This window comes from Phoxinus phoxinus (genome assembly GCF_949152265.1).
Source record: "Phoxinus phoxinus genome assembly, chromosome: 1".
In the NCBI taxonomy this organism is placed as follows: Eukaryota; Metazoa; Chordata; class Actinopteri; order Cypriniformes; family Leuciscidae; genus Phoxinus; species Phoxinus phoxinus.
Genome location: NC_136876.1, coordinates 43,163,027 through 43,173,780, shown reverse-complemented (window position 1 = coordinate 43,173,780; position 10,754 = coordinate 43,163,027). Strand labels below are relative to the sequence as shown.

At 42.0% G+C, this 10,754-nt stretch overlaps 1 protein-coding gene across 2 annotated transcripts; it reads right to left on the bottom strand.

Moving 5' to 3' along the window:
* Positions 1–1,108: 1,108 nt before the first annotated feature.
* LOC307003009 (tripartite motif-containing protein 16-like) lies at positions 1,109–10,024 on the bottom strand. 2 transcript variants are annotated; one of them, XM_079621046.1, is made up of 6 exons: positions 9,341–10,024; positions 6,526–6,621; positions 6,207–6,440; positions 5,691–5,850; positions 5,352–5,399; positions 1,109–2,638 (listed from the first exon to the last, which is right to left on the bottom strand). In XM_079621046.1, exons 1-6 carry the CDS (start codon positions 9,908–9,910, stop codon positions 2,061–2,063), a joined length of 1,686 nt encoding a protein of 561 aa, XP_079477172.1. In that variant the 5' UTR covers positions 9,911–10,024; the 3' UTR covers positions 1,109–2,060. The 2 variants fall into 2 exon arrangements, with proteins under 2 accessions (XP_079477172.1, XP_079477173.1); XM_079621047.1 differs by lacking the exon at positions 5,352–5,399 and having other exon boundaries at positions 1,115–2,638; positions 9,341–10,006.
* Between the last annotated feature and the right edge of the window lie 730 nt (positions 10,025–10,754).

The following is a 10,754-nucleotide window of genomic DNA, read 5'->3' as shown; positions in this document are numbered from 1 at the left end:
GAAGACTTTAGGACTTTGACCTGTCACCGCTACGCATTGCCTACCTTTTTTTATTAACCTCGCCAAATTTGACCAGATTATTGAAAATGATTGTGTTACAGAGAAGATATACAGAAACCAGTTGAATTTAATACAGTGATTTATTACAAACGTATTGTGTTTACTTACATAGCTACATAATTGCTACTTTAGGATTAATGTTTTAAATATAGCTTAACATTTTAATACAGCACATCTCCATCAGCGATAGGTAACGTTGTTTCTAGAGTGCCGCTGTCCTGCAGAGTTTAGCGTCAACTCCGATTAAAAGCCTCACCTGTCTTAAATATCCTACAGACGATGATTAGCTGGTTCAAGTGTGTTTGATTAGGGTTGGAGGAGCTAAACTCTGCACCCAGGACCGACATTACCCATCCTTGTTATTGATTAAATATGAAAGTAAAACGGCCAGGTCCAGTGCATTAGAGGTGAATGATGGATCATCAGACAGGCAACTGTAACAGGTCGTCGTTAGGATGATGAAGTTAACGATAGGCTACCATATTGCCAGGTATACGTATATACCGGCAACAGGTTGAGTTGCAGGCACACATGCAGTTTAAAGGTGTCCTGCCACGGAATTTTTTTTGCCAACTGAGTTGATGCTGGTCGTCTTCTGTATAACAAGTAAGCATCAGTAGCCACTAGTCGCATTGGTGTGACGTCAACTCCCCTCTTCGATTGATTGGCTAGAGGAGTAGCTGTCAATCTAGAAGTAGTGGACCAATGGTGACGCTTAAACCCGCCCTAATTTACATGAAACTCGAACTGCAACATTTGGGAAAGCAAGCGCAGAACATAGAAAGAAGAGCGAAGAGAAAAACAGCACAAGCGTACAAAAGAGTAAAATATGAGCAGAAAATGCAAGAAAGCACAAAGTACACAGTAATAAAACCAAGGAAAACATACTTTTTAAGAAAGCATGACTATAAGTTTAAGTTTTGTGCAAAATAACTTTTAATGTGTTTAAAGTTTTTATTCATGCTTGTTATTTCTTGAGTTACGCTTATTATATTTTGATCCGTGACCACGTTGTTTGGTATTCTGATCATTTTGCTTTTTTTTTTTTAGTTTATGCAATATATTTTTACATGTGTTTTTAAATTTTTGATTCACGCTTACTATTTTTTTTATACGTGACCGCTATATATTTGGCAGGAATTTGATCCCATAAAACCCACCCAAATTAGTTTCGGTTAAACAGGCGTATAATTTGGGTAAATGTGTAGCCTAATCTATATATATATATTTTTTTAATCTAGATAGATCTTTTTCACATCTTCACGGACACAACAATGATTTCCCTCGTATGTTAATATTTTTCCTTGTAATAATGTATGATTTGCAAAAAATGAACACTGCTGCGTCTGTTTATATTAGAGAATCAAAGTGGATGCCCGTTAACACGCTACATTATGGCCAAGCACGCGCCCTTAAAATACCATATCACTAAAGCGCAACGCGCCACTGTCTCTAGACTGTTTTTTTTCCTGGTCAGTGGCGCAATTGCTTTCTAAAATTGGAAAATAGCACCAGGGAACTTTTGCGCCGGAACACGCCTCCTCTTTGCACTGAACCGCCCCCGCGAGCGCAAGTTCATTCCCTAATTTACGGACGTGCGTCTGTGGAGGGAAAAGTCCGCTGTGCGCGGGTGCAAAATAGGAATGATACATGCGTCGGTGTTCAAAGTCAATTGCGCTGGGTGCAAGATAGGGCCCATAGTGTGAAATATGAAAGTGTTCATGGATTTTGGGAAATGTGGTCATTGAATGCATTTTGTGTGAAAGCAATGAAAAATTATCCACAGTTTCGCATAGACTTCTGTTTCTTCAGTATCGACCGATGCTTGTTAGCAATTGAAAAAAACTTTAATACACACATTTATTCTGATGTGTTATACAGAAGTTCAGCTATATTAATGAAAATTAAAATAAGAGTCTCTGTAATATCTCACTGTTAATGATTTATCGTGCAGCTCTAAGTATTCTGGGTAACATCTCTCTACAATCTATTCTGAAACATCAACACAGTTTCACTGATGATCCAGAACAAACCCTAAACCCAGGATAGAGCGGCTGAGTGAATGTGGTCTGGACTGTGTGGATGAGGCTCATTGTGTCAGAGACGCTGTAGAAGGAAAGAGTTCCTGCACTGTGATCCACACACACTCCTATTCTTCTGTTATCCACACACACTCCTATTCTTCTGTGATCCACACACACTCCTATTCTTCGGCTGATGGGCTTTACAGGAAGATCAGTTTTTTTTTTATTGTGCCAGAATATGTAACTGGAGGAAGAGCAGAACAAACTCCAGGACTGATCATTACGTCCAAACACACACTCAATACCCGATCCCTTCCTGCTGATGCTCTTATATGACACTGATATAAACACATGTTCACCACTGCACTCAATCTCCCAGTAACAGCGTCCACACACACTCTCTCTACACAACACCTGAGGCCACCACCAATCAAATCTGTCTGGATGATCAGGATACGACTGTTGTGTGTCAGTGTAAGTAATCACTCTGTTCCTCTCAGACAGATGGAGGCGTTTATTCACTGTGTTCAGATCCAGAGTCAGCTGATGAGAATCTGATGGAGAGAAAACACATCAGAAACAGGAATTATGAATCTGTCTGATCTTTTAATGTATCTGAACAATGTATCATCAGTGTCTCAGTGCAGCTGATCAGATATCCTGTGCCAAATCATCATTTACATCCGGGATAGGCAACTCCGGTCCTGGAGGGCCAATGTCCTGCAGAGTTTAGCTCCAACCCTAATCAAACACACCTGAACAAGGCAATCAATGTTTTCAGGATTACTAGATAGATACAGGCAGGTGAGTTGTTATCAGGGCTGAAGCTAAACTCTGCAGGACAGTGGCCCTCCAGGACCGGAGTTGCCTATCCCTGATTTACATGATCAATTATAAAACTCTTCTATCATGATTTATTTCTCCTTCTACAGGATGAACATGAACACACTCAGTGAGTTTTTCTGCTTGTTTCTTAGTGACTCTGTCATGATTCTGCCCTTGTGTCCTTGATTTTCTCTAGTCTTGAGGCAGGATCATGACAGAGCCATGTTTTGTGTGAAAGCATTGCGTTGTCTCCTCGGTAGGCATTATTGTTTCATCTGTGTCACCTGTCGTCATTATTAGTTTTTCCCTATTTAATCCCCTTGTGTTTGCTGTCCTGTGCTGGTTCATTATCTTTCATTGTGATTCTTTCCTGAGTGTTAACTTACCTGTGAGTACCTTGTCTAGTGAATTACTGTTTCTGTTGTTAGTTTGTAGTCCAGTTTGTCAAGTGTTAGTCTAGTTTAGTCTTCCTTCGTCTGTCTTGCCCTTGTTTTACCCCCTCGTGGGTTTTGTTTTCCTTGTTCTCTGTGGATTAATAAACCTTGTGTCATATACCGTCTGCATTTGGGTTCATCCTCCACACTTCATAACAGAATGAACCAGCCAAAGAAGAACCCAGCAGACTGTATGTCCTCCCTTGCCAAGCGACAATTGGAGCTCCGGGAACAATGGTGGTCGTCGTCTATCTCCGACACGAAGGGTGGCAAGAGTCCGTTTCCCCCTCCTCTGTCTGAACGAGAGGAGCTGTTTCTTCGCCCATTCCGAGATTTGGTGGACCGTTGTTGTCGGGAGGAGCTGCAGGCTTCCTCCATGAGATCTCCACCTCCCACACTGCCAGTGATCCAGGAGAGTCGCATCTTAGGCGTTGTTACGCAGGAGGAACAGGCCCGCTCCACTTTGACTCCCGAGGCGTCATCTGCACCTGTAGGTCTCCGCGGTAAACGAGGGAGACAGATTTCGTGGGAGTCGGCATCAGAGTCGTCCTCCACAGAATCCTCCTTGCCTGCGGTGGGCTCCTCAGTCCCAGCAACGCCCCTCGTTGCGCCCCCCTTACCGGTCACAAGTCCGGCTACGGTCTCTGCTCCGCGACCCAGGAAGAAGAAGAGGAGGAAGGGAGACTCTTGTCTTCTGTCTCTGTCTTCGCCTGGCTCAGTGTTGACCTTCCAACCCGCTGCAGCTGCTGAGAGCGCAGATACCAAGCCAGCTGCTGTGAGAGCTGCGGCCGATCAAGCTGCAGAAGCAGTCCTGCAATCGGTTTCAGCCCGTAAGAGGATGCCTGTTGTCGTTGCCGCTGAGACTCTAGCTGACTATCTTACTAGTCTTGTCAAGATCCTTGAAGTGCCTGTCAAACCTGTCATGTCTTCTAGTCCCGAGCCCACTGTGTCACCTAGCGCTGTTCCCGAGTCTGCGGCTGGAAGCGCTGTTCCAGGGTCAGCGCCTGTTACCGAATTGGAGATGAGGAGCGTAGATTCTGAGTCCACTTCGGGCGGCACTGGTTCTGAAGCTGCTTCTCAGAGCCCAATCCCTGTTCCCGCTCCACAGCCGCCTGCTACACCCCCTGTCATGTGTCCTGTTCCTTTTCCCGCTGTTTCCCCGGTCAAGATTCTTGTCTCGCCACCCTCAGCTTCCCCTGTCGTGATTCCCGCTCCGCCGCCCACTGTACTTCCTGTCCCGGTTCAACCCCGGACTGTTTCCCCCAAGACTTTACCTCATGTTTCTTCACCCAAGTCTCCCCAGATTCCTCAACCCTCTGCCCGAAGACCCAAGACCCCCAGTCCACCCATCCACCCTGGACTATCCCCCATGAACTCTCTTGTTCCCCCGCCCCCCTCCCGTGTTATTTTTATTGTTGCATCCCAACCCTGTTATTGTTTTTTCATGTTTGCCATTGTTGTTATTTGTCATGTTTTATTGGTTCGTGTCTATGTCTCAGTCTGTAATGTCCCGTGTTTGATGTCCCCTTGAGGAGCGTCTGGAAACCGCTCCTTAAGGTGGGGGTTCTGTCATGATTCTGCCCTCGTGTCCCTGATTTTCTCTAGTCTTGAGGCAGGATCATGACAGAGCCATGTTTTGTGTGAAAGCATTGCGTTGTCTCCTCGGTAGGCATTATTGTTTCATCTGTGTCACCTGTCGTCATTATTAGTTTCTCCCTATTTAATCCCCTTGTGTTTGCTGTCCTGTGCTGGTTCATTATCTTTCATTGTGATTCTTTCCTGAGTGTTAACTTACCTGTGAGTACCATGTCTTGTGAATTACTGTTTCTGTTGTTAGTTTGTAGTCCAGTTTGTCAAGTGTTAGTCTAGTTTAGTCTTCCTTCGTCTGTCTTGCCCTTGTTTTACCCCCTCGTGGGTTTTGTTTTCCTTGTTCTCTGTGGATTAATAAACCTTGTGTCATATACCGTCTGCATTTGGGTTCATCCTCCACACTTCATAACAGACTCACATTGCAGGAAGTCGTTCCTGGTCTTGGGATTCATGTTGGTGAATGTGACTGTGGAAATAAACAGACATGAACAGTGTGAAGAGAAATGACAAGATAAAATACATCCATTTCTAAGACGTTTCTAATCTGATATTAGATGATGCAGGACTCATTTCTGAGAACAGATTAATCTCCAGATGCTCATATATCGTATATATGATTTGTAAATAATATATAATAATATTATAAAGTGGGATGTGTTTAGGAAATCATAGGAACATTTCAGAAACTGTTGTACGTTCATATTTGGACACATATATTATACACACACGTCTGTATAAACGAGGCGCAGGACTTTACCTCCGTCTGAGATCTTCTTGATCTCCTCTTTGCAGAAATCCTCCAGTTTGTCTCTCAGCTGACGGACAGATTCTCTCACGCCATCAAAAGAGGAGAGAGAACTGAAGGAAACGTCGGGTTCGTCTGTAGATTCAGGAGGTGCTGAGAGAGACTGGAAACTCTACAGAAAACAGAAATCATAACTCATCATCTCCACACTTCAGCCAATAACCTGCACTATATCAGATCTGAGCGGCTCTTGTGGACTCGACTTCTCTTCAGTGACTCGCTTCAGTCCAGCACTTTCACACACTCAGCTCATTCTTCTCATATTCATCATTTAATGCTTCAAACTCTAGTATTTCACACTTACACTCCTTGTGAAAAAGAAAGTACCGTGCTTGTAACAGAAATAATATAAAAATATATAAGTGCAGTGCCCTGCTTAAGTTGGTCTCATTCTGCTCTCATGAAATGTTTCTCTGTGAGTCTCTTGCTCAAGTCCACTATGATCCAGTTCTTCTAGATCTCTGTTACCTGCAGGAACTGGATGTGATGGTGTGTGTGTGAAAGCTGCTCCAGCTCAGCGTCTCTCCTCCTCAGATCATTGATCTCCTGCTCCAGTCGCTCCAGTCGTCCTTCAGCTCGACTCACTGCAGTCTTTTCCTGATCTCTGATCCGCTGTGTCGCCTCAGAGCGGCTTCTCTCAATGGAGCGGATGATCTCAGTGAAGATCTTCTCACTGTCCTCCACTGCTGTCTGTGCAGAGCGCTGTTACACACACATCACAATCACACAGTGAGTTCAGTGAGTCCAAACTGAGACGTCTCACACTTCTCTTCTTCTCCAGACTCACCTTATGAGACTCCACCTCCTCTCTCAGCTGATGAAGATCTTTCTGTCTCTGCTGGATCCTCTGCCGGATCTTCATCTGCGTCTCCTTCAGCTGTTTCTGGAGGACAAACCGGTGACAGGGAATGACACAGAAAACTACTGTCACTAAAATTAAAGCTATGAATCCAGAATTGGTGGAGGGTTAAAGATCTAGCATTGTAAGTTTATACTGTAGGTTCAAACCACTGATTCATAGTTTCCTGAAATGAGATTATGAATGAATATGAAACTGAAATGTCAGCAGTATTTCATCAGTGCCAGTTTTATATGAATTCTTCACCCTAAAGTTTTAATTCTGTCATCATTTACTCTCCCTCATGTCGTTCCAAACCTGAATGACTTTCTGTCTATTGTGAGACACAACAGAAGATATTTTGAAGAATGTCTCAGCTGTTTAAAATATGATGACACAATCTCATTGGTTCTTGCATGTCACATGACTAAACATCATGATGTCATCACACAAGCATTAGTGAAATTTTATGTTTTTGATGTCATCGTATTTGATTTGTGCTCTGCGTACATGTGTTGATTTGTGAATCAAAATTGGTCCTTATATAAAAAAAGTAATTTTAAAAGTAGCATCCCTTTAAAAAGTGTATGTATAATATACTTTAAAATAATACACTTAAGTGTGAACTGAATGTAATGTTTACAGACACGTAGTTGCATAATAATTGCCATTAAATTAACATGTATTATAGTTTAAATGTATATGTAAAGCAGTTAGCTGAACTTAACAGTGATTTTTAATTACTTCTTCTGATTAATTGCTTCTATTGTTTCTAAAATAAAGTTATTGCACTATAGTCATATGTACCGACTAAAATATACTGTAATAATGTTGTCCAAATAAAAATATATTAACTTTAAATATATTGAATAACACACTACAGTTGTAATTACAATCAAGTACTTTACATGTTAGTCAACACATCACAATAAGTGCACTTCTTTAAGCTTGACAAAAGAGTCACATTGAAATATTAAATATTAAAATGCCTTTTAAAGTAAAACTTTTAATTTGACATTATTACAAATTGTATTTATAAAGTGAAACAGTCATGAAAATGTACTATCTTTAAAGTGTGTATGTCAGGTTAAATTTTTTTTTTAGATATATTAAATAAGGTTTAGATGTCTGAGTGAAAATGTAATTATCATTAAAATTATTACTGTAACTGCCCTACAATAAGCTTTATAGCCATTTCTGTCAAGATCATATTTTTAAAACGCAGCTGAGCTGTGACGTCATACAAGGGAGCCGTGCCAACAAAGTTCTATTCAAGTATGGAGAGTTTTGAGTCTGAGGAGATGCAAAATCCCCCTCAAACCTATACGATGGCCCACAGCCATACAATTTTGAGCCTCCCAGGCGGGAGACAGATGAGGAGCCAAACAGAAATGTAAATAATTCATATCGAAGAAACATAAATATCTGGTGTGAAGAAACCAGTGGAGAGTTGGTCAGGTGTCTGGTAAGTATAGGCGTAACGGTATGTATTCGTATTGAACCGAAACGGTACGGGTGTCACGGTTCAGTGCATGAATATACACGGAGAATACACAGTATATATAAAAAAAAAAATTAAACTCGCGTGCAAATTAATTAATGCGGAACTACTAGATACGCGGGTTATTTAGGGACACCTAATCTGTAGCTCCGCCTTAGCTCTGAAGCTCCGTGGCTATAATGAACAGGCTGCGATCGATGTCAATATTGCAATGCTGGAATATGTTGGTGTGTGTGTGTGTGTGTGTGTGTGTGTGTGTGAGAGAGAGGGAGAGGGAGAGAGAGGGGCGCGGGCGCGATCGACTGCTTTACTACAGTAGCATACACCGTAGGCACCGCATCAGCTGCCAGTCTCACTCGGGTTTTAAATCCCATTTTATAACTCATGAGATCTCCAACCGCGTAGTCCTTCTCAGTGAAATGGGCGCTGCAAATGACCGAAGTCTTGGATACCAAAGCAGCACTGAAGTCGGCGCGTTTGGTCCGAACAAAGTTGACCCAGGCACGGCACACAGTGGACTCTGTGACCGGTTTTAACGGTGTTTTTGCACCCAGCACAAACGCAGTAATTCACCATCGTGAAAATACGCCTGCGTATACTAACGACCTAACTTAAATAACTAACTAAATAACTAAATAAATGTCCTAATCACTAATTCTCTCGCTCTATCACTCGTGCAATTATCAACACAGCTCAGCGAGCTGGGGAGACGTCTCCCTCGTATGACGTCAAACGATTCGTTTGGAATGAGGAGCAGTTTTAAGGGAGGACTGAAAATAACGAACTTTTTCATCTTATATTCTGCCTTTAGGAATCGAAAAACATACAAAACAATACATCAACTTGTCAAACGTGTATTTCCCCTCACTATTTTGTGTTAATCAAAATTAAAAATTTAACCTGACATACACACTTTAAGTGCACTTAAGTGGCCTTTCATTTCATTGGTATTATATTATCTCCAAGTAAAAAATAAAATAAAAATGTTTAATTTGAAGTACACGATAATACAATTAATCGCACATCTTTTTTAAACCACTAGTTGTTAAGATTACTTTTATGCTTTTTCTCCCTTTTGGAGCTTGAAACTTTTGAACCCCATTGACTTTCAATGTATAAATTAATTTATAAAGACGAGACATTCTTCAAAATATCTTCTCTTACATTCCTCAGAAGTCAAACCGGTTTGGAACAACATGAGTAAATGAGTGAGTAAATGAAGACACTTTCATTTCTGTGTGATCAATCGCTCTCAGTTCATACCTGTGTCTCTGTCCTCTGTGCTGCAGTTGATACAGTTTTGTGTTTTTTATGTTCATACTCTTTACATCGCACACAAATGAATTCTTGATCAGTGACACAGAACATTTCTAGCTCTTTATCATGTTTACGGCAGATCATGTCATGCAGTCGTCCAGTGGCATCGATCACTTTGTGTGGTTTACGAGAGTGATATTCCTCATGACGGTCAAAATGAGTTTGACAGTAAGACTCCTGACACACCAGACAGGACTTGACGGCTTTGTGTTTTCTTCCAGTACAGACGTCACACTCCACGTCTCCAGCTCCAGCGTAACAGTCATCAGGAAGTTTAGTCTTCTTCAGTTTCTCCACCACTTCAGCCAGAATGGTGTTTTTAGCTAAAGCAGGTCTTGGACTGAAGGTCTGTCTGCACTGAGGGCAGCTGTAGACTCTCTTCTCATCCTGATCCCAGCAGTCTGTAATGCAGATCTTACAGTAACTGTGTCCACAGGGAATGGCCACTGGTTCCTTCAGGAGATCCAGACACACTGGACACATGAACTCATCCGGAGAAAATCTGGCTTCTGCCATTTTACTGCATGAATACAGCGAGACACAAAACACAACAGCTCTAAAATAGGCTACTAGTTTCTGTTTCCCTGAACTGAGGAGATGAAATAGTTCCTGCTTCTGTGTTTGAGTGACGTGTGTAAAACAGGAGTGTTTGTAAAGCAGCTTCCTCATTCCTGGTGAAGGAGAGCCACTTTACTGCTGTGTGGTCAGAATCATTGGCACCCCTGGTGATCAAAGATGGCTGTAAAATAAATCTGCATTGTTAATCCTTTTGATCTTTCATTCAAAAAATTTGCTAAAATCTAACCTTTGATTGAATTAAAATAGTTTAATATTGGGGGGGGGATTACATTATGAAATAAATGTTTTTCTCCAAAACACAATGGCCACAATTATTGGCACCCCTATAATTTTTATGAGTAAAATATCTCTGAAGTATATTCCCATTAATATTTTTTTAGCACACCAATGCAGAAAGACCTCCTCTCTCAGGCCAACGAGATAATATGGCATCCTCGACCCGACTTATGGGCCCTCCATGTATGGCCCCTAAACGGGTACCCAGGGACCTTCCTGAGAAGGTCTTAAGCACTATCTCTGAAGCCAGGGCCCCGTCTACTCTGCGCCTTTATGCTTTGTAGTGGTCAGGTTTTTCCAGTTGGTGCTCAAAAAATCGTTTTGACCCAGAGTCATGTGAGGTATCTGTGGTGCTCTCTGTGATGTTATGAGTACATTATGTTAAGAACTCCATTACCCAGCATGCCACAGTAGTTGTGAGCATGGGCAGGAGCCCCATGTAAGGAGGGGGGTGAACAGTTGCCATGCGAGTAGCACAGGGTTGTTGATATGTGAAGAGGAGCTA

What these genes read in the sequence shown, in the direction of transcription:
- LOC307003009 (XM_079621046.1), bottom strand. Translation starts at nt 9,910, where the DNA reads ATGGCAGAAGCCAGATTTTCTCCGGATGAGTTCATGTGTCCAGTGTGT. An exon ending in CACAGAGGACAGAGACACAG is followed by an intron (nt 6,622 to 9,340) that starts GTATGAACTGAG and finishes TTTGTCCTCCAG; the next exon opens with AAACAGCTGAAGGAGACGCA. An exon ending in CAAGAAGATCTCAGACGGAG is followed by an intron (nt 5,400 to 5,690) that starts GTAAAGTCCTGC and finishes TTATTTCCACAG; the next exon opens with TCACATTCACCAACATGAAT.